Source organism: Gekko japonicus, unplaced genomic scaffold, assembly GCF_001447785.1.
Source record: "Gekko japonicus isolate JY-2015 unplaced genomic scaffold, Gekko_japonicus_V1.1 scaffold810, whole genome shotgun sequence".
Lineage (NCBI taxonomy): Eukaryota > Metazoa > Chordata > Lepidosauria > Squamata > Gekkonidae > Gekko > Gekko japonicus.
In genome coordinates this window covers 588,999-612,323 of record NW_015174297.1, presented here as the reverse complement: position 1 = coordinate 612,323, position 23,325 = coordinate 588,999, and the positions used below count along the sequence as shown (strand labels likewise).

General features: G+C 41.4%; 1 protein-coding gene across 1 annotated transcript in view; it reads right to left on the bottom strand.

Annotated features, from left to right (window-relative positions):
• The window catches only part of USH2A (Usher syndrome 2A (autosomal recessive, mild)), a gene marked incomplete at its 5' end in the record, with an annotated part of 716,575 nt that overhangs the window by 119,263 nt on the left and 573,987 nt on the right, over nucleotides 1-23,325 (bottom strand). The window contains 3 exon segments of the mRNA XM_015424093.1: nucleotides 10,543-10,700; nucleotides 13,633-13,816; nucleotides 18,128-18,235. Coding sequence (XP_015279579.1) covers nucleotides 10,543-10,700; nucleotides 13,633-13,816; nucleotides 18,128-18,235 — 450 coding nt within the window.

Below are 23,325 nucleotides of genomic sequence, written 5' to 3'. Positions count from 1 at the left end.
TGGGTAAAGGTCACAGTGCACTGATTCACCATGGCTTTCTCTTTCAAAAAATAAAGCCTTATTTTCCATAATGACTGAGGTGAGTCAAGTATCTACTTTTCTTAATCTGCCACTTAAAGCACTGCTTGGACACCTTGCCATTTAGTTAAGATAGAAGTTTTGAATTATTACATCCATAAAGTTATGGAATTTGGACACATCACTGCCGATGAAACATCATCATTAAAATAATAGGAGACTCCATGGATAGGTAGCCCATAATTAATCCTATGGGTGATTATATGATCTAAATTTATTATGGAAGACCAGAGGATCGAATGCCAAAATGTAGCCTCTTTCCATAGACTTGTGGCCAACTAGCCTCTCATCAAAACTTGATTAATAAAAAGCAATTTTATTCTTGGAGACAATATCAATTAAAACGACTGTCTCAATGGGAGAATCACTGCCAACCCTTATTATAAAGGGTGACCTTTGAATGTAAAAGGGAGAAATACAGTATTTCAATATGATGTATTGAATGCATAACTGAAGAGTCATTCATAGAAAAAGTAAACTCGCCTGGAAAATAAAACTAAATAGACGAAGAAGAGCCAACCTGCCCAGAATATCTGCTGTGAGACACATGGCTTAATCTCATATGCCTTTTTCAGGGATGAAACTGAAGTGACTGGCTGCACCACCTATCCCATTGAAACACCCTCTTATCCATTTCTCTCAGACCTGGGTTGAGTTGAACTCCCCTATAATTTTAGTCCCTGAAAGCCAGCTGAGACAGGACAAGGCAAACACATAATTTTCACTTCTGTTAGAGCATTTATAAAACTACACGTTCACACCAATGCTCCCTCTAAACTGTGGAGTCTTGGGAGCAAAAATTCTACTTTGTGAGCTACTGGCATTAAAGTTGTGAGCGAGCGATTTGGCTACTGCATAAATTAGTTTGCCCTGGAGCCATCCTTCCTGAGCTAAGACAAAAATCTGTGAGCTGGAGGCTAAAAAACTGTGAGCTAGCTCACACTAACTCAGCTTAGAGGGAACACTGGCTCACACCAACATTTCCCCCCAAAATGGACTGGATCTTACCATTCTGCTCACCTAAATGCAGAGCATTTCTCAGGAAGAAGAGCCTCTTCCTCTGCAGGAAGGCTTGTTGGTGCTAGAGAAAGGCCCTGAACGTAGTTGAATACATTGGTAGGTTCCAACCAGAAACTTCTAACAGCAGGGGTGTAAACTATGGGGGGAAAGGGCAGCAGGGTTCAAGTCCCCACTGGGATTTCCCAGAGAGGGCTATGTCTCCCTGAGCTGCTTAGGCTTAAACTGTGCTTAAACTTAGGTTGCCAACTGTGCTTTTCTTTCTCTGGGTCTTTGGTACTCCTCTACTGCCTTACCCTATTTTTAATATGAGATCTTTGGAAGTTCTGCCTAAAGCCCCTACTTTCAACTTGTGTATCATCGAAACATATAATGTACTAGAAGTTAAGGTGATTTTGGTATCCTGGGACTTGCAGCAAAAAAAAAATGGAGGAAATGAGAATATTTATCTTTAGTTATGTGTGTGTGTGTGGGGGGGGCTTAGGCCAGTGATTCAAATGCTGGAAGTTAAGGTAAATTTGGTATCCTGAGACTTGCACCTTTAGAGGAAAAGAAATGGAAGATATAGAAATAGCATTTTTTAATCTCTGTGCATCTGTACATGAGGGGGAGAGATAAAGCTGGTTCACCAAACATAAAAAGTGAGGCGATTCTGCAGTCCTGGACCCTACTTCAACCAAACAAATGCTCCCATAATTTTGGGTTTGGGTATCAGAGGAGCCAGTGTTTACTGTGGATTTACTGTGCATTCTGAGATGCATTTGAGCTTCATATTGAGTATCCAGTACGTGAGTGGTGTAGTTGTTAGAGTGTTGGTCTAAGACTGGGGAGACCAAATTCCCACATAGCCACAAAGCACACTATGTGACTTTTGGCCTGTCACAGACTCTCAGCCTAACCTGCTGCATTGGGTGGTTTTAAGGAAAAGAGAGAGGGGGAGGAAGCATTTCCTTTCATACATGAATGAAATATTTACCCAAATTGTCTCAGTGAGGGAGTTCATGACATATTTCTTCTCACAGAGCTTGTTTCACCACAGTAGGCAACCAAGGTTGGTTCAGACAAAGGAAGGAAACCCTTCGCAGGCCTTTATTAGGAACTTATTGCGGCCAGTCCTGAGCTAGGGTTGCCAGCTCCAGGTAGGGAGATTCCTGGAGATTTTCTGGTGGAGTCTATGGAAGCCAGGGTTTGGGGAGGGGAGAGGCCTCAGCTGAACAGAATGCCATAAAGCCCACCTTCCAAAGCAGTTATTTCCTCCAGGGGGCAGAGGTCTGCTGTCTGGAGTTCAGTTGTGATACCTGGTGATCTTCAGGCTCCACCTGGAGGTTGGTTACCCTAGGCATAGCAGTCAGTGCTTCAGAGCAGGGTCTGCTAGATCCAAGTTCTTGCTGTAGATGCTGACTGGCTGATTTTGGACCAGTCACAGACTTTCAACCTAACCTACCTCACAGGGTTGTTGTGCAAGTCAAACGGGGGAGAGGAGAATGATGTAAGCTGCTTTGGTCCCCATTGGAGAGAAAGACTATTTTTCCTCCTGGGTAGAGGCTGCAGGGGGGGGGGAGATGGAAAGCTGAAGAGTGAGGGAGAAATAAAGGTAGGTTGATGATTGGCTGGGAGGGAGATAGGGTTGCCAACTCCAGGTGGGAAATTCCTGGAGATTTGAGGGATGGAGTCTGAAGAGGGTGGGGTTTGAGGAGGTTACCACAGCAAATTGACACTGCGTGGCCAAGGCCTTTGCCCTCTCCCAGAGCCTCTTTCTAGAGCTCATTGTACTTATTTTCACAACGGGCCTTATTCCTAGTTTAGAATAATGTTGAACATGAGATAAAAAGTGAGGGTTCAAGGGTGCTTCTTGCATTTCCAATGATATTACTATTTGAGTATTGTTCACTGACCATTCATACATACAAACATAGGATACAGAGGTTTAAATATAGTAAAATATATTCCAGATCAAACTTGAATTCTAAAAGTTTTTAAAAAGAAAGTTAAAAATTAGTCATGACCTAGATGGCCCAGGCTAGCTTGATCTCATCAAATCTCAGAAGCTAAGAAGCTAAGAAGGGTCAGGAGACCACTAAAAAAATTCAGGGCTGCTACATAGAGGCAGGCAATGGCAAACCACCTTTGAATGTCTCTTGATTTGAAAACGAACAGTGTTGCCATAAGTCAACTGTGACTTGACAGCACTTTCCACTACCAAGTTAAAATTCATCATCGACTGAGTGCAAATTCATACCAGGTAATCATATATAGGAACACAAAAAGTGTTAGAGAATCATACTTCCTATATCTGTGCATATCATTAATGTACAGAGTGTTGGAAGTGAAGGACTTTCTGCTGTATTTTAGCCTCAGACTTTAGAGGGGGTCTATAAGACAGTCAGAGAGATAGGGATGCCAGAACACTGATAATTGTTCTCTTCTACTACTCTGATGCTCTCCCTTTGATGTGTAAATTGTTACTCTAAGGGAATCTTCCTTCCTTCCAGTCTAACACCTTCTCTCCATACTGTGCTGCTCTTCTCCATCTTGGCCTCATGAGAGCAGGACATGATTCCTGCATCTCTATTCATCCCAGCTAGTTAGACTATATTAGAATCCTATCTCTACTCTATCCTGTCTAGAATGAAGTTCCTTACAATAAAGGATTCAGATCTGCAAAGATAAAGACGTTCCATGTGTAACTTTGTTTCTTCTTAGCACACACTAACCAAATAGACCCTGCTGCGTTATGTGCCTTGAGCATTCTGCTAACCAAATAATCCTTCACAGAGTAGAACTTGTATATTTCCAATGAAGAAAAATACATGTGTCCCTGATCTGGATATAGCACACACATGTTTCAAATGTTAATGATATGCTTGAAGTGTCTTGGAATACAAAATGAGCACTGTTGAGTCATCTAGTCCAGGGTGTAGCCAACTAGATACACAGGAGCAGCCAGCTAGATATGGCCTTTTATGTCCAAAGGTCCCAAAAAGGAGCCCAATAATGGCCATCTCTTATTGCTGGTCCCCAGCATCTAGCACTGAAATAGGTACTGTTTCTGAAGAAAAAGTTACCACCCCTTGACATCTCATATATGCGTATATAATGAATGTCTGAAGACATGTTATGAATATGAATTTATTTTAATTAATCCTTACATTTTATTTCATTTAAAATTTGTATAGTTCAAACAAATTGAGGAAGAATGGGAAAAGCAAAGAGAGAGACTTATTTATTGATTAAATATACAAATAATTCTTGTTGGGAGGGGGTTTCATAGATCCTTCAAAATCAATGGCCTTAGCTATGCCTAATTGCACAGAATTAGGCTTCAAGAAGGTCACAAAAACATTTTATAATAGTGAATATTCAAAGCTTTCGATGAAACACTATCAACACTAAGACAGTCTGAAACACTTTCCAATGAAATCAACTGTAGATGATAAGTCAAATTCACCTGCCTTCTTTCTGGGTGCTAAATCCTTCTAGGCAGTAGAGGAGGAAAGTTTAATTTAAGATTTTAATCTTTTTCATATATTATAGCATTTCTATAATGGATTTTGTGCTTCTGAAAACTAAAAGATTGACAGCCCAGGATATTATAGATCTATAACCCTTTGGTTCAATAGGCATCACTGGAATATTTACTATTCCAAGCATGAATGCAAATGTTTTCAGGTAAGTTTACATTGAATATAAACATTTATATCCTTTTGCTATCCAGTGGCTATTTTGCAAAATGAAGGAATATTTAAATAATAGAACAATTGCACTGAAAAACAATTGCATAATTATTCCTCCTATAGCTGTTTTATTTTATTTTAGTTTGTGTGGTTTTTAATGTATACAACACAACTAGGGCTTTGGCAAAAAGTACAGTATAACTATTTCAATTAATTAAGTAGAGGAATCAACAGGTTCATTTTGACAAATTCCCATATATTTTCCAACATAAAGAAGTTAGAAATGTGACAATATATAGATACAAGACAATATATAGATACAGAGGTGGTGTTTTGGTTTTTTTTTTAAAAAAATCAGGTAATTACAAGAGGGAATCTGCAAGGACTTGCAGGGCAAATCCCCCCCCCCACTATTTCCTGTTTCTCTTCCTTGAAAGCCTTCAAACTTCTCCCCTTTCCTGCTTCTTCACCTTACTATCCAGCAGCCAACCTACCTTTACCTTCTTCCCATCTTCAGTTTTCCATCCTGCCCTGCCCTGGCACCTTCTACTCAGCAACCCTATGGTCCAGTTGCACAGTGCCAATTGCAGGGTAGGCCCGGTTTTACAGTGGAGAACCTGTAAGGATTTGCAAAGGGCACCCATTTTCCCCTTCTCAAGTTCCCCACATTATTTCCCCTTTCGTTTCACCTGCCAACCTCCATATTCTCTACCTTCTCTCCTTTCCACCCACCTTTCATCTGCACCTCCATCTTCAATTATATTTTTTACTTCATTTATAGTCCACCTTTCTCCACAATAGGGATTCAAAGCACCTTACTTCATTCTCCTCTCCTTCATTTTATCAGAACGATCCTTGAGTAGGGACAGACTAGGAGTGAAAAACCCTGGGGAAAGACCCCTCCCCACAGCTTTCCCTGGCCTCACCCCCAAAGGAGGAAGGGAGAGTGGAAAAGGCATTCTGCCTGACCCTGACCCTCCATCCCCAAAAGGGGATGGAAGAAGAGAGGAAGAGGCAGCCTGCTTATCTAATTGGCTGGATGCGACACTGGATTGATACTTTCATTGAGCTATCCACTACAGTTCCAAGGTTTTTTCCTTCTCAGTCTCAGAAAGTTCAAAAAAAAAGGTAAAGGTTCCCTTGCTCGAAAGCCAGTCGAGTCCAACTCTAGGGTTGCGGTGCTCATCTCCGTTTCAAAGCCGAAGAGCCAGCGCTGTCCGAAGACGTTTCCGTGGTCATGCGGCCAGCATGACTAAACACCAAGGCGCACGGAACGCTGTACCTATTAGCATATACTTAAAGCTGGGATTTTCCCCTCTGAGTTGTACCACCTTAAAATTACCTACACTGAACTTCATTTGCCACATTGTTGCCTGCTCACCCAATTTGTGGAGATCCTCCTGGAGAACCTCACAGTCAGCCTTCATTTTCACCATCCTGAATAATTTTGTGCCATCTGCAAACTTAGCCACTACACTGCTTACCCACAAAACTAGATCATTTACGAACAAACTAAATAATATTGGCATCAATATCAATACTCATTAGGAACCCCTGCTTTTGGGGGGGTGTTTCCCCATCACCAACCAGCACGCCAGCGGAGGGAAATCCCACCCCCAAATGATGCTTTCCTGGCCACTTCCATTAACATTGCAAGTGCCTGTCCCGATGTGCTGATGTCACCCACAAGTGATGTAGGCACATCAGGGATGTCTGGGGGCAATGCTCTGGTACTGGGGAAAACTCTATAGTACATTTGGCCAAATTTACCATAGAGCTTGCCGAAATACCAGAGTGGTTCCCCCAGAGATCCCTGACATGCCTATGTCACTTCCGAGTGATGTCAGCACATTGGGGCAGGAATTTCTGGTTTTACTGGAAGTGGCCCAGAACCACTTCCTGTCTCCTGGAAGTGGGCCGGGAGCCCCCCACCAGCCAGGTGGAGGAGGAGAAGGAGGAGATTGGATTTATACCCCGCCCTTCGCTACCCAAAGGTGTCTCAGAGCGGCTTACAAACTCCTTTCCCTTCCCCTCCCCACAACAGACACCCTGTGAGGTAGGTGGGGCTGAGAGAACTCTTGACAGAAACTGCACCTGGCAACCCTAATCCTCATGGGACTCCAATGCTTACTTCTCTGCAATATCAGAACTGTCCATTTATTCCTGCTCTTTCCCCCCTGTCATTTAACCTTTCCCTCATATTGTTTATCCAAGTATTAATCCATACCAGGACCTGTCATCTTATCTCATCACTGCTAAATTTACTCAGGAGTCTTTGGTGAGGTACCTTGTCAACAGCCTTTTGAAAGTCTAAGTATATAATGTCAACCGAGTCAACATTATCTACATGTTTGTTCACTTTCTCAAAGAATTCCAAAAAGTTGGTGAGGCAGGACTTCCTTTTGCAAAAGCCATGCTGATTTGCCCTCAGCAGACTTTGTTCCTCTAGATGTAAAAATAATAATAATTACAGTTTCTTCTAACTTACTTGGGACAGACATTAGCCTTCCTGACCTGTATTTGCTTGGTTTCCTCTCAGAATCCTTTTCAAAAACTGGTGTAATATTTGCTACTCTCCAGTCTTCTGGTACAGTGGCTAAATTTAGTGACAAATTACATATACTGGTTAGTAGATAAATAAATGCCCTGACCTGGATAGCCCAGGCTAGCCCTATCTCATCAGATCTTGGAAGCTAAGCAGAGTTGACCCTGACTAGTATTTCAGTGGGAGACCACCAAGGAAGTCCATGGTTGCTATGCAGAGGCAGGCAATGGCAAACTACTTCAGTTAGTCTCTTGCCTAGAAAACCCTATAGGGTTGCCATAAATCGGCTGCAACTTGACAGCACTTTCTGCCACCACATTAACAATCTCACATTTGAGTTTTCTAAGAACCCTCAGGTGTCTGCCATCAGGACTTGGCCACTTATTTTCCCCAACAGGTCTGAGAAGTTGGGTTAGAACAGATAAAAGGAAGTACTTCTTCACCCAAAGAGTGATTAACACATGAAATTCACTGCCACAGGAGGTGGTGGCGGCTACAAGCATGGACGGCTTCAAGAGGGAATTAGATAAACATATGGAGCAGAGGTCCATCAGTGGCTATTAGCCACAAGGTATAGATAGGAACTCTCAGTCTGGTGCAAGTGATGCTCTGTATTCTTGGTGCTGGGGGGGGGCAACAGTGGGAGGGCTCCTAGTGTCCTGACCCCACTGCTGGACCTCCTGATGGCACCTGGTATTTTTGGCCACTGTGTGACAGAGTGTTGAACTGGATGGGCCATTGGCCTGATCCAACATTTGCTTCTCTTATGTTCTTATGTCTACAATGTCATCTCTCATCACTTCAATTTGACTCTTTTCATCAGACTCCCTTCCTGAAAAAAAGTGGTTCTGCCTTGGGTATAAGGTCACCAGGCAAAAGTCGTTCTGCTGGCAACCCCCATTGCGTGCTGCCACTCTGTCAGCCAGTAGGAGAAAAATAAGTTTTAAAAGTGCCATTGTTTGACTATTTTCATCAGACTCCCTTCCTGAAAAAAGTGGTTCTGCCTTGGGTATAAGGACACCAGGCAGACGTTCTGCTGGCAACCTCCATTGCCTGCTGCCACTCTGTCAGCCAGTAGGAGAAAAATAAGTTTTAAAAGTGCCATTGGCATGACAGCAATATGTCACTTCCGGGGAAACCCAGAAGTAATGTTACTCTACTCTATAAATCACCAGAAACAATAGAGTTTCTGGTGATTCCTAGAGTGAGGTGATGTCACTTCCAGTTTTTCTGTGGAAGTGATATAATGCAATCACATTAATGGTGCCTCTCATGTCCTCACTCCACCCAGACTCCCATTAGTTGCCAGCCAGTGGCAACCTGACCTGGGTACAGCGAACACAGATGCAAATAATTCTTTTAGCTTCTCTGTCATCTTCCAGTCTTCCTTTAGCAATCGTTTTTTTGGTCATTGATCATCCAAATGCCAACTGCTTCTGTGGGTGGTTTCCTGCCTTGGATATATTTAAAGAAATGCTAAATGTTTGCCTCGATGCTTTTAGCAATCTGCTCCTTGAATCCTATTTTTTTTGCATGTCTAATAATTAACTTACACTTCCTTTGCCAGAACTTGTGTTCCCTTCTGTACTTTTCATCAGGGCAGACCTTCCACTTTTTAAAAGACGGCATTTTGCCTTTTATGGCTTCCTTGAATTTGGTCATTAAGCATGCAGGGATCCCTCTAAACTTGGCAGTACCTTTCCTTACCTGGGGAATTCATTCTACCTGGGCTTCTATTAGTGTGGTTTTAAATATGTTCCAAGCATCCTCTAGAGATCTGACTATCTTGTGTTCCCCTTTCAACTTTCTTCTAACTAGTCCCCTCATTTTTATAAAGTTCCCCATTTTGAAATCAAATGCTACTGTTTTGGACTTTAGGGGTAATTTTACACTGACATTTCCCCTCCTTATACCTAATTTTACAAACCTGTATCACTACCCCCTCCTTTAACCATCTTTTTTTTCCTAAAATGAAGAGTCTTAGACTCTTTAGCCTTTTCTCGCAGGAAAGCTGTTCCATCTCCTTAAGCATCTTAGTGGATTTATGACTTTTTTCCATTTTATAGCCATTATTTGAGGCCCTTTTTGATGTGCTCCCACTGTCAGATTTATAGTAGGTGGCAACAGAAGACAGGGCCTTTTCACAAAAATCAGGAATGTCCTCTATAAGGAGATTCATCTGGCTCTTACCTTCTTGGCATTTTGAAGTCATGTTAAGACTTTAGTTGCTGTAGATTTTCCGGGATGTGGCCGTGCAATCTACAGCAACTAATGAACTCCGGCTGTGAAAGCCTTCGACAACATGTTAAGACTGTTTTATATTTCAACAACATGCCACATGGACTAAAAGGTTGGGTGTGTTTTTTTTTTACAATGACTGAATTGCTGCCTTTTAATTGGCTTCTGTACAGCTCCATTTTATTGATAGTGCTTATACTGCATGATTTGAGATAGTTTGTTTGCTGTCCTAAAAAAGTGGGATATAAATATTTCTAATGAACAAACACGTAGTAGAAAGGAGGGGAACAAAATGTAGTTTAGTGGGATCTAAGAGGGGTATAAAAGTGGAATTTAAATATTTCAAATAAATAAATGCCTGGAAGAAATGAGGGAAACAAAAATGCAAGTTTAATCTCTTGCCATCCTTTGCTGGTAAAGGCTAGATACCAGAAGGTGGAACCCTTGTATGCTGGTTCTCAGTATTTCCTTTCAGGAGAATGGAGAGCCTTGAAGCCAGCCAAGGAGTCAAAAAGAAAGTAGAATCTCTGTTTTAAAGTGACTACTAACTGAAACCTCCTGTGGGAGGGCTCCTAGTGTCCTGGCCCGACTGCTGGACCTCCTGATGGCACCTGGTATTTTTGACCACTGTGTGACAGAGTGTTGGACTGGATGGGCCATTGGCCTGATCCAACATTGGCTTCTCTTATGTACTTATGTTTAGCAAATGTATAAGAAAGGTGTTGGTACAACTAGCTAATCGGCATTAAATTAAAATTCACAATGTATCTGAATGGAACACAGTCGATTACTTAATTATTTCACTCACTGCTTTTACATCATCCAGAGAAAGTCCAAGATATTTTGATGCTTGAGACAGAAAATAGTGCACATTTCAACCCCCACCCCTAAGCAGCAAGCACAGGGGGGGAAATACATTTCTTCAGCATCTTTGTCTTGTTTACTGCATTCCCTAGATTTTCTAGATAGGACACAAAAGCACATGCTTACCAGGACTGTCCCAAGCTACAAATATGGAGTATGCATCTATCACAGTGACGTTATATGGGACAGGAATTTCCTCTGGTGTTGCTACTGGGGTTTGGACAACATACTTTTCACTAGCATTGCTACCACCCCATGTGCTGGCTTCTAGCTGGTAAACATATCTGTAAAAATACAAGAAAAGGGATAGAAAAACAGAAACAAATCAGTATTCAGATGCTTTAGTCATTTGGCATATATTTATTTTACATTTCAGATTTTATTTAGGACAGAAACCCCTTATAATTCATTATGGTCCTGATCACACGCAGAAGTAGCCACACGAGAGGCACAACTGCTGGGTGGATTTTAAGGGCACAATTACACAGGAATATCTGGCAAGCGCCCCGCACTCGTCGGCAACCCGTCTCACTCTGCCGAAGACATGGAGTTAAAAAATACCTGGGAAAGGGCAGTATCAAACGAGTTGCAACAGGCCGCAGATGGAGTTTCCCATGTGATCACTCCAGCGCGCTCCAATTGTGTCACTGATCCCTCGATAAAGCGCGCCAGAAACACACGGCAAAGAAAAAAACCCGTTTCATCCACCACTGCATCAGATCACACAGTGGCGGATCCAATTACTGCGGTGCAAATAGGCCCCCTTCCCCCCCCCCACGTTTTCTGGCATGTGTGACTGGGACCTATGTTTGTCAGATACCAATAAAATGTTGCTTTCTACATACGTGAGTATTTGCACTATTGTAGTCATTGCATACAGAGTGACAAAAGTTTTTAAAAAGTATGTAAATATAATTAGAAATCAGATTTAACATAATGTTACAAGCCTGCTGTCTGATTACTGTGAATGGTTCTATCACTATAGCTTTGTCTAGGTGACACCTGATGACTCAGGGCCTTTGACAAAAGGGTATTAATGTTCTTTAATGATGGAGGCTCTCTCCTCAGTGGAAACTATTGTTAAGTGATATCTCCTGATAGCTGTATCTTCTGAAATGAGATACTCATCTGAGCTTGGAGAAGGAAGCACTGCTCCAGGTGAGGCTACGGACTATGTAGTAGTGTGCATGCATACCCTATTCTTCCTCCAAGGAGCTCAAAGGAAGTTTCTCCTGATATTTAGCTCAGAGGTCCCCAACATGGTGGTTTTAGAAAGTGTGAAGGGTCAAGCGGGGGTCCTACCCAATAGTGCTTCTCATTGGTCATTGAAGACGTAGAATCATAGCGGTGGAAGGGAACTGCAGGGTCATCTAGTCCAACCCCCTGCACAATGCAGGGAATTCACAAATACTCCCCCCATGTGTCCAGTAACCCCTGTTTCATGCCCAGAAGATAACAAAAAACCCTCCAGGATCCCTCGTCAAGCTGGCCTGGAGAAAATTGCTTCATGACCCCAAAGTGGCAATTGGCATTTCCCTGGGCATGTAAGAAAGGGCCACGGGAACTAAGCACTGATGCAACTCTTCCTGCCCTTCCTAAGTCCTGCTTAAGTCCACAGAATCAGCACTGCTGTCAGATGGTCATCTAGCCTCTTCTTAAAAACCTCCAAAGAAGGAGGTTCTTCCTAATATTTAGTCAAAACCAATTTTGATTTAATTTCAACCTGAAGTTCTTCCTAATATTTAGCCAAAACCAATGTTGGTTTAATTTCAACCTGCTGGTTCTGGTCCAACCTTCTGTGGCAACAGAAAACAACTCCACACATCTATATGACAGCCCTTCAAGTACTTAAAGATGGCTGTCACATCACCTCTCAGCTGTCTCCTCTCCAGGCTAAACATACCCAGTTCCTTTAACCTTTCCTCATAGGACTTAGTCTCCAGACCCCTCAGCATCTTTTTTGCCCTCCTCTGGACACCTTCTTAAACTGTGGCATCCAAAATGGAACACAATACTCTAGGTGAGGTCTACCCAGAGCAGAGCAAAGCGATACCATCACTTTGGATGATCCGGACACTACACTTCTATTGACACAGCTCAAAAACACATTTGCCCTTTTAGCTACTGCATCCCACTGCTGACCCATGTTCAGTGTATGGTCCACTAAGACCACTAGATCCTTTTTGCACATACTACTGCCAAGACAAGTCTGTCCCATCCTACAATTATGCATTTGATTTTTCCTACCTAAATGCAGAACTTTACATTTATCTCCACTGAAATTCATTTTGTTTTAGCCCAGTTTTCCAGCCTGCCAAGATCATCATGTATCCTGACTCTGTCTTCTACCATATTTGCTATCCCTCCCAATTTAGTATCATCTGCAAATGTAATAAGCATTCCCTCTGTTCCTTCATCCCAATAATTTATAAAGATGTTGAACATAACAGGTCCCAGAAAAGATCTCTGAGGCACTCCACTTGTCACTTCTCTCCAAGAGGATGAGGAACCATTAACAAGCACTCTTTGGGTGCGATTTGTCAACCAGTTACAGATCCACTTAACAGTAATAGGAACCAAACCACATTTTACCAACTTGTTAACAAAAATATTATGTAGAACCTTATCAAAACCCTTATTGAAATCAAGATAACTATGTCTACAGCTTTCCCCTGATCCAACAAGGTAGTAAATTTCTTGGAAAAAAAGATAAAGTTCGTCTGACCTGACTTGTTCTTGAGAAACCCATGCTGGTTCTTAGTAATCACAGCTGTCCTTTCTAAGTGCTCAAGGACTGACTGATGATAGGTTCTAAAACTTTTTCAAGTATAAGCATCAAGCTGATGGGTCAGTAGTTACCCAGTTTCTCCTTGTCCCCTTCTTAAAGATGAAGACAACATTTGCCCACTTCCAATCTTCTGGCACCTCACCTATTCTCCAAAAATTCTCAGAAATAATAGAGAGTTGTTCTGAGTTTCCTAATTCCCTGCTGATTCTGGACAGAGAAGCAGTGTGAGCACATATTACTGGACTGAGGAGGAGGGACTCGGTGCACAGAATTACATTATGATCCTGAATGTCAGGGTCCATTTAGAAGTATCCAGTCATGGGGCCAAGAGCAGTGGCCAGTTTCAATTTACTTTTTGGAAGATCTATATATATATTACAATACATTAAATACTCTCTTAATCTTATCACACAACTGTGACATTTTACCTGCTGTTTGGTTGCAGGTCAGAATCAGTAAAATTTAGACTTCCTTTGTCTCCCTTGAAAATCTCTTCTCCATTCCGAAATAATCGATATTGGGAAATAATCCCATTTGTTTTTTCTGGTTCATCCCAATACAATTCCACTATTGTAGAACTAACTATGATGTGACGTGGTTGTGACCATACTCCTATAATGACATAAACACTACAGCTTTAACAATAATATATTCATGTATTTACAGTATTTAGTCATCTAGCAGTCTATCACAGAAGCCTCTACATTAATACATAATACAAAAGAATTCAAATTCAGTTTTATCTCAGACTCTCCTTGACAGCAAATAAACATTTAGAGTTGAATGTACTAACTGGAAATTCCAACTTTAAGTCATATCACAATGCACTGTACTAGTGACTTGAGCCAACTTGACGGTGTCACCTTGGGAAAGCATGCACTAGCATCAGCAGTAGATTAAATAACAGACCAATGGAAGACCTGCAAGCTGCAGAAGGGGCTACAATGCTTTTACCAAACGGTGTCAAGTTGGTGATGTTCTGCCTATGTGATAACCTAGGGCTATTTTGGGGCCGGAATGCCCTGGAATGACATTCTGGCTGGCTTCTGGAGCCTAGGGGGCAGGCACATGCAGCTCCATTGACTAAAATGGGACTTACTTTCAAGTAGACCCACTTAGGATTCCCTTTTTTAGATATTTATGCCCCTTTCCCCCTCCAATAGGAACCCAAAGCAACATACCGTATAATTATCCTTTCCATCCATTTTATCCTCACAACAACTCTGTTAGGTGGGTTGGAATGAGAGAAGGACTGACACAAGATCACCCTTTGAGCTTCCATGGAAGAGTGACGATTCAAACCTGGGTCTCACAGATCCTGTTTACAAAGCATTGGTACTGCTATATTGCCAGTGATCCCAGCAAGATGCCAGTGGGTGCCATGGTATCCACTGATATGTATCTTGGAGTCTAGTTTCTCCCCCCCACACACATATCTCTAGCTTAAAGCAAAGAGCCAAAGCTGCCTTTCTTCTATTTTACTGATGTAGCAAGATCCCAGGAAACAAAGAACCAAAGCTGCCTTTCTTCCCTTTTACTGATGTAGCAAGATCCCAGGAAACATCACCTTTGTATCTGCAGGCAGCACCCCTTTGTAAAGAGCAGCTCCCCTATCATAGGAAGATATTTGGCTTGGAACCTCCTAACATTTTGCAGAACCAAGCCCTCATGTGGTGGCACCCAGCCCCCCCATGGCAGCCATTTTGTAGTGGTGCTCAGTACCTTGACTCAAAATTCCAGATGTTTCCTCAGGTTCAACAGGGTTGGAGAGTAGTGGAACAGAGCATTGGACTTGGACTGGGGAGAGCAGGTTCAAATCCCCATTCAGCCAGTAATCGGTGGGTGATTTTATGCAACTGCTGCTTAACTGATGCAATAATAAAATACTTTCAGGCCAAACATATAATTGTGTTATTGATGCTTTAAATAATTGACATTATGGGGTCTTGTAGTTCAAAAACTGAGAATCCATTGCTTAAACTCAAAACATGATCTTCAAGGAAATCAGAATCATAGGACACAGATACAAAGGGTTTATTTTGAACCCTGTTGTCACTACTTATCAGTAGAATGACCTGAGGAAATATTAACATGTTGATTTTGAGTCTGGTGTTCATAGTGAGAGCTGTAAGTGTGCAACTGGCTGTATTAGAGCATTTGTACCTGGCCATTGATGGTCATATGCGAAGATTCGGCTACATAAGCAAAAAAGGAGAAACAACATGTACTGCAGATGCATATCAAGGAGTCTCTTTAATCTTCCAGTCTGTAAATAACTTCTGTGGTCTGCAGTAAAAATATATGATCATCTGTGTGCAGTCTTGTCCATTTAGAGAAGTAGCTGCATATTGCAACACATGTCTGTCCTGAAAGCAGAGGTACTGGAACTCTCAAGAGGGGAATTGTGGTGTATTCGAAAAGGCTTACATGAATCGCTGCATTAACTCTCCATGATAAGCTCGAGCCAGAGGAAGGCTCCTCTGAGCCAACTTGCTATTGGTCGCTCCACAACAGCGACCAATCAGAACTATACCAATTCCCTGCGAGGGAAGGACTTTCATTGGACGTTATCCGCACAACCTCATTGGTTGTTATTGTAAAAAGGCGTGGCTACTTTAGCTCGGGAATGTTTAAAAGGAGCCTAACTCCCAATGTTAAGTTGTTCTGGTTATGACTTCTTTCAAGCACTTGTTCGTACCTACAATAAAGCTTTGTTGAAATCACTCTCCAGTTCTTTGTTAGCGGCGATCTAACAGGAATGACATTTTCAGTCTGTATACTGAAAATTTATGAACTTTTAAATATTTTTAAAAGAATTTTGTCAAACAGGTTCCAGAAGTTTGTTCCGGCACAGCATTCCCGCAGAAAAAAAGCCCTGCCTGAAAGTATTTTATTTTGCCACTAACCAACTAGCACATTGTCAGTTCCTGTAGTGAAGAGGAAACTGGGATTTTTAAAAACTGCTGTTTGGTTTGCAAACTAATTGAGAATAGAATAATATGCCTGTTTATTTTACTTTATTCTGCTTAAACTCAGGCAAAGTTTTAAGAAAATGAGTCAGAACATTTTATCAGTATGACTCACCTATTTTTGAACAAATAGCTGAACCTATTGCAGTCATATTTTCCTATTTTCCTCCCACTGCTGTAATGCTTGTGCCAGCCATTCTGTTTGTATATTATAGTACTCTTTGTGAGACATTTTTGTTAACTGAAAAGTCAGCTGTTTAAGGGACGTATTCTACAGTTAGCTGTTTACTGAAAACTTGAATAGTTGCCATGTGTATTTCAAGTTTGGTTTCTATGTGCTATATAGGAAAAAGTTAATGGGGAAAAATGTTTTCTCCTCCTTGCTCATATTTGTACATTGTTCTTTCTTTCTTTCCCTCCTTCTTTCCTTCTCTCTCTTTCTTTCTTTCCCTCTTTAGGTCCTTCTTTCCTTCTCTCTTTATTTCCCACTTTCCCTCCTTCTTTCCTTCTCTCTTTCTTTCCCTCCTTCTTTTCTTCTCTCTCTCCCTTCTTCTTTCCTTTTTCTTTTTTTTTCCTTTCCTCTCTCTCTCTCTCTCTCTCTCTCTCTCTCTCTCTCTCTCTCTCTCTCTCTCTCTCTCTCTGTGTTGTCAGGGGAGTAGCCTAATATGCTAATGAGTTTCAGCTGTTCAGTGTGGCCTATTATGCTAATGAGTTCCTGCTGGGCTTTTTCTACAAAAAGAGCCCTGTATAACCAGTGTGCTGAAACATACACAAGATAGAACATCTCACTGGAACAGGGAAGCTTCAGATGAAACCAGGTCAGATCACCTTTGTGTTTGCTGGGCACACCCATCTAGAAACAGCTGCCTCCACTGTAGGAAAATGATTGGTCTATAAACGTCCAACATTATGTGACTTGCCCCAGTACCCCATAGCTATCATTTTGTAATAGGCCCTATCCCATATTGGCAGCCATTTTATGCTGGAATCCACTCTCGATTCTCAAAATCCCAAAAGTGCCCACAAGCTGAACAAAATTAGGGACCCCATTTACTGAAGGGACATGGATAGTCAATAAAGAGACACTCAATTGGCTTGGTAAATTGCTTACATAGTACTTAGACATTAACCTATCAGCCCTCCTTCTTTGTTAAAGCCCCTTTTCTTAGACTGCTTTGAACATTGTGGGAAAGTGGTATAGAATTATATTAAATAAATAAAAAGAGAGTGAAAACATGATAATGGGAACTAAAATCAAAACTCATTTTTCACTCAGCTGTCTTCTGAAAATTCCTTTGTGTATAGCTGATGCTAGTATTTCTGACTCAACAATCCCAACAATTTCAAAATCCCATTTTAAATCCACCCTATTTTTTTCTGCACACCACATCAAAATGTTTGACTTATGTAGGAGTACAAAGGACCATACATTTAATTGCACACATTTAGCATTTAAAAATATTAGTAAGGTTTGGGGTAGGGATGACAGACCCCCAGTTTTGGGCACTCCTCCCCACCACCAGCCAGCTGGCCAGTGGGAGGGAATTACCCCCCCAACAGGCAAGAAGTCAGAAATAAACACAACATCAGGGGGGCGACACTATGGTTTTTGAGACAAACTCTATGGTAGAAGCTAATTCTACCTTAGAGGTTTTGCCCACAAACCAGAGCATCACCCCCGAGATCCTGATGTCACTTCCAGGTGATGTCGGCACTTCCAGGTGATGTTGCATTTATTTCTAGCTTCTTCCCTCCCCACTCCCTATAAGTTCACCCCCATCCCCCACCAGCTGGTCTAACAGACCTGACAACTGTAGTTTGTGAGAAAAAGAAATCTAGTAGCTGGTCCTTCAGATACTGGCTATAGATAACCAGAGAGCATGAACAATAGAAGACCAAATTTCCTTCAGGCATAAAAATGCAAGCTGCACAGAAATAATATGTTTCTTCTTACTGTGAGGAGCATCTTGCAATGTTCTGCCTGAACTCGCCCGACTAGAAGAGCATCCAGCAAACGTACATGCTGTGATTATAAAGCTGTAGTTTCTGTGTGGTTGAAGACCTAAAAACACAAATTAGGAAGGATTAAAATGGAATCTTCAAATGTTCTGAGGATTAGAATTCTAGGGACCAGGCAAAGCAAGACATTTGCTCTGATCCAGGAAAAACAACAGGTGAGAGATCCCCTCCACACACACAGGTCATCCCTTTAAAAAAAAACAACCCTATGTAGTTAGAGGACTCATTATCTCATTGAATCCCCCCTCCCCCAAGCTTATCTATTGCACACATTCCTGACTTCAGACACTGGGCTAAAACCTTTTTTTCTTCAGCCTGGCTTTTAACTGAATATTATTTCCTCACCCTATTCTCACTTTTTAATTTTTTTGCATTTATGACCACCTTTCGTGCTGATTTTATACTGCCAGTGCTACTGGTTACTACTTTTAAATACTGGGATGGGCTTTTAGTACTAATGTTCACTTTATTGAATTATTTTAATAGTTATATATTTGATTTTAAATTGTACTATTTATTGTTTTATTTTACAATGCTAGCCACATTGGGCAGATTCTGGAGAGTGTGGGATACACACATTTGAACAAATAAATAAAAGGCATAACAGTATTGGCAGGTGAATTTTATTCTCCTTTTCCAGGATATTCAAGTGGCAGGTTTGTCTTTTTAAAGTACAAAACCAGAGTATACGCGAGAGGGAAATGAAACCTTGAAAATCCAGCACCCTGCTTTGCTGTACTCAAGTACTTTCAACACCTTTCTCTCAGGTTAGTTCCAATAGTGGGTTATCTGGGCTAAAATGTTGAAAGTAGTAGAGTAAAGCACAAGACAGGGCAAAGCTCTCTTGGCCTGGGCACACTATTTTTTATTCAGATATAGGCCCTTTCCTTCTGCTTTATTTTCATATGAATGAGAAGTCTACCCTTTTCCTTACCAGGACTAATAGCATCTCTCGATGTGGGATTTATAAGGATAATCGTGTATCTGTGACATTTACATGAAATTACTGATTGAGACTTCCACTGACGCAATCACTGTCTTTGCAGCTGCCAGCAGGCTATGGATGAGTTCCCATCAGATTTTGGGAACTGAGGAATCACATCTATAGTGCAAAAAGATTAATTCTGGTGACAGTGGTAGGGTGCAGCCCATTATATGTGCTATTTGTGTAAGGATGTTGCCCCAAAATTCTTGTAAGTGTGGACATTGCCACCAGCAGTGGACAAAGGAGCCAGTGTCTCTTCAGCCTTTCCAGCAAAGCGGGGAATATGAAGAAGAAATCAGTGCCAGTTTCTTGGGGGTGAGATACCATTGAGACAAAACCTTGTAGGACTGCAATTTGATGTGGGAAGAAGAGGAGGAAGCAAGAGAAGTTTGCCAGATAGTAGACCATTGGTGATCTGTGAAGTCAATTCTGCAGTCTCATGTCCAAGCCAACTGATAAGGTAGCAGTCTAGACGTGCTCTGATGGAGTAATATATCATATATTTTCTTGATGAGGCCATGTGTTCTAATATCCTCGCAATTCAGTAGATTTTCAAAATCCAATTGAGGCGAACTCAGAATGGTAGATAACTATAGTTGAGTGGTCATGTGATGCAATTGAATGTAGAAGAACAATGGGTTTTTTTGTGTAACTTTTATTCTAATAACGATTTTGGTGAGAGGTCATGTTTCAAAGCTATATCTTTTAGATGTGTGCTTTTGGCTTTTCTCCAGAGAGAGGTGATTGATGGGTCTGCTCCCGGATGGAACCAAGTTTGGCACAAAAAAGTAGAAAAATGCAAGATCTCCAGGACCAACCTGTGTTTGAGGGAGTCCCACACCCTAAGGATGGCCATAAGAAAGATGTTGTAACAAATACTTGCTGGGCGTGATTTTGGGTTGGTCCAAATAGTTTTTTGTAAAGACATAGGGTGACAAAGCAGTTCAAGTGTTGAGATCCAATCTACCTGGTCTCCGGTCCATAGGATTTTAATAACATTTGCTAGTAATGCAGTTTTGTAGTATGTAGCGATGTCAGCATAGTTCAGTCCACCTCGATTAGTGCATAATCACAATGTTCTGAACCCAATATGTAGACATTTATGATGCCAGAGGAAAGTGTTAAGGGCTGATTGCCAATGACATAAGTTTTTTGATGGTATCTCTATAGGTATAGTCTAAAAGAGAAAAAGAAGTTTGGGGGAAACAAAAGTTTTGATTAGATGAAAATGATCATACCAGGAAAACGATTGTTTGTCCCATTTCCCAAGGTCAGCTTTAATATCCTGAAATTTTCAGAGATCATTGATTTTCAGTAGATCCGTTGGAGAAGTTGAGAGAAGAATTCCCAGGTAGGGAAGTGGTTTTTCTGACCAGTGATAGATATAATGTTGTTTCAGGTGTGTCAATGAGGAAGGGGAGAGATGGAGAAGAAATTTTTTATGGATTGAGTTTCAGTCCTGAGATCATGCCAAAGTTTGTTAGCACATTTTGAAGGTGAAAAAGCAATTCTTCAGGGCTTGTGATATAGGAGCGTGTCATCCGTAGAGAAGATAGAAATTTTTTATGGATTGATTTTCAGTCCTGAGATCATGCCAAAGTTCGTTGGAACATTTTGAAGGTGAAAAAGCAATTCTTCTGGGCTTGTGATATAGGAGCGTGTCATCCGTGAACATACTCAGTTTAAATCCGTATCTAGTTTGACCCCGTGTATCTTTGAATTGTGACGTATTTCAGCAGCTAGCGACTCCAGAGTTATCACAAACAAGATGGGAGAGAAGGGACAGCCTTGCCTGGTTCCTCTGTGCAAAGTAAAAACACCATAAGCTTCCCCATCTACTTTCACTTGACTGCTACTCATGAGAATGCCGTCTCTCCTCTGCAGGTGTGCTGCTATGCTCATGTAGGTGTGTAGTCTTGGGCCTTTTAGCCTTCAGTAGTAATTTTCATATAGCACAAAAAGGCACATTGAGCCAAGAGGACAGGTGGGGTATAAATGTCTAAATAAATAAATATATTTTTAAAAGCAAATATTTGCCTCCCTTCCTTGTAGAAGTGTTGGACTGGGGATGTATTATGGTTAGCTACTTCCTCTATCCATGCTCCAGTATGCAAAAAGGAAGACTGGGTCTTTGCCTTTATGCCAGCATACTGCTCTGCCTGCCTACCAACAGGACAATAAAAAGTTTTGCTCCAGTGTAGCCCATACAATCTCAGAGAATGGAATAACTCACACAAACTAGACCCATGTTTATGTAGAATGTAGAATCAGGAAGCCCTCTCAAGCTACTAATGGTACAGTGGTGGGTAGAAATGTGCACATAAAAACAGCAGTCCTGGTGCTCCTGTTGGGTGAAAAATTTGGGAAACTGTTCTAGTATCTGAAGAAATGGCTATTATACTACAGGGCCGCAGCATAAGTGTGGCTAAAGGAATGGATTACTTTGGGGTTGGACAGTGCCCCTACCAAATGTTGAGTCGGTCATTACCCTTAATTGCTGATCCCTCCTCTTTCTGTACAGAAAGATGAAATTGCAAAGTGAAGTGTTTGACTAAATGTCAGTTTGGAAGATCTCCAACTGTTCACAAATGTTAGGAATTGTTCTAGTTTGATTCCAAGCATTTATTATATTAAATAATAGACATGACTCAAATAAGATCTGATTAGTTAAGTTCCACAGTACATCCATAATAAAGATATGATCTTCACACTGGATTCTCCAATGCACAAGTGAGCCTGGCCCAGCAGCAAGCACTACACAACTGGGCCAGTTTTCCTGGGCAGAGGCTGCCAGAGGAAGGAAGGAGGGACAGCTAAAGACTGGGAGGAAGATAAAGTTAGGTTGGCTGGCGGGTGGGAAGGAGAGAACCAAAAAGGAAAGAGGACAGGCTATGGTGGCTTTCAGGGAATGGAAAGAGGAAATAGTAAGGTAGGGGGTCATGAGATGCCCCCTGTACGTCCTTGTGGGTCCCCAGCTTGTTTCGTTTAATTCGCTTTTAAAGCCATCTAAGCCATTAACTCAACTTGCAGCAGCAACTTCCTCAAGTTATCTGATTCTGTACACTGTATGGAGAAATACTTTATTTCTGCCACTGCATACAGAAACAGTCACCAGCTTCTAAGATTAGGGTCTAAAATGCTTTTAAGGCTTGAATTTTGGACACATTAAAAAAGTGCATTGGAATCTATTAAAAATACGACCATTTTTCAAATCAAAATCAGTTTTACAAGTCCAGTGTACAAGTCTCCTATTTCTGTACCCTTATTTTACAGTTAGATCTCATGGTTTCTCCTTTAAGTTTCTCTGCATTTGGCTATCATGAAACATTGCAAGATCCAACTGCGCCTTTGAAATTGGTTTATAAATATGTAAATATGTATTCATTCTAATACATAAGCCTTGAAATGCAGTATCAAGGCAGGAAAAGACACCAGATTCTCTGTTTGTGAGCAGAGAAACCTCTATTAGACTTCTGTTCACATTTTGTACTTTTCCTCTAATCTTCCTTGTCCTTGTCAGTGATGGGTCCCGCTCTTTCTTATCTCTGCTTGCCTATCCTTTGCAGAATGTTTTCATTAAACTAGCATTGTAAGTACTTTAAGAAAAAACAATGCAATTCTATGACAAGGAGAGAGGAAAAACCTTAGGGCTGAGCCCTTTGTCTAAAACCGGTTAGATGACAGCTTCATTGTGCTTTTTTAAAGTGGCCATACATACAGAACAGCAATATGCAACAGACCCGTCAGAAAGGGGGAGGGGGGAGAGACAATGAATGAATGACACCCAGGGCTTTAAAGATGCTTTCAAACTGAACTGGATGTGAAATGTTGAAAAATAAAAAGATGAGTTAGAGGGACAGCCTAGCCTGTAACCTAATCATGAACTGGAAGGGGCAGTGGGGGGCTGGGATTTCTCTATATAGTGAGCATAGAAGTAAGGGTGATAAAAATGGCAGCTGCAGGCTTGATAGGCTAAAGCATAAATGGGTGCCAAATATTCAACAACAACACATGATAGGGAAGATTGCAGTGGCTACAGATTACTTCAGTTCCTCTAAACGGAGTCACAATCACTTTTAAAGGAAACAACCATAATAAAGCAAGATTCATTTACAACTATATACTACTGAAAGCAAAAATGGTCATGG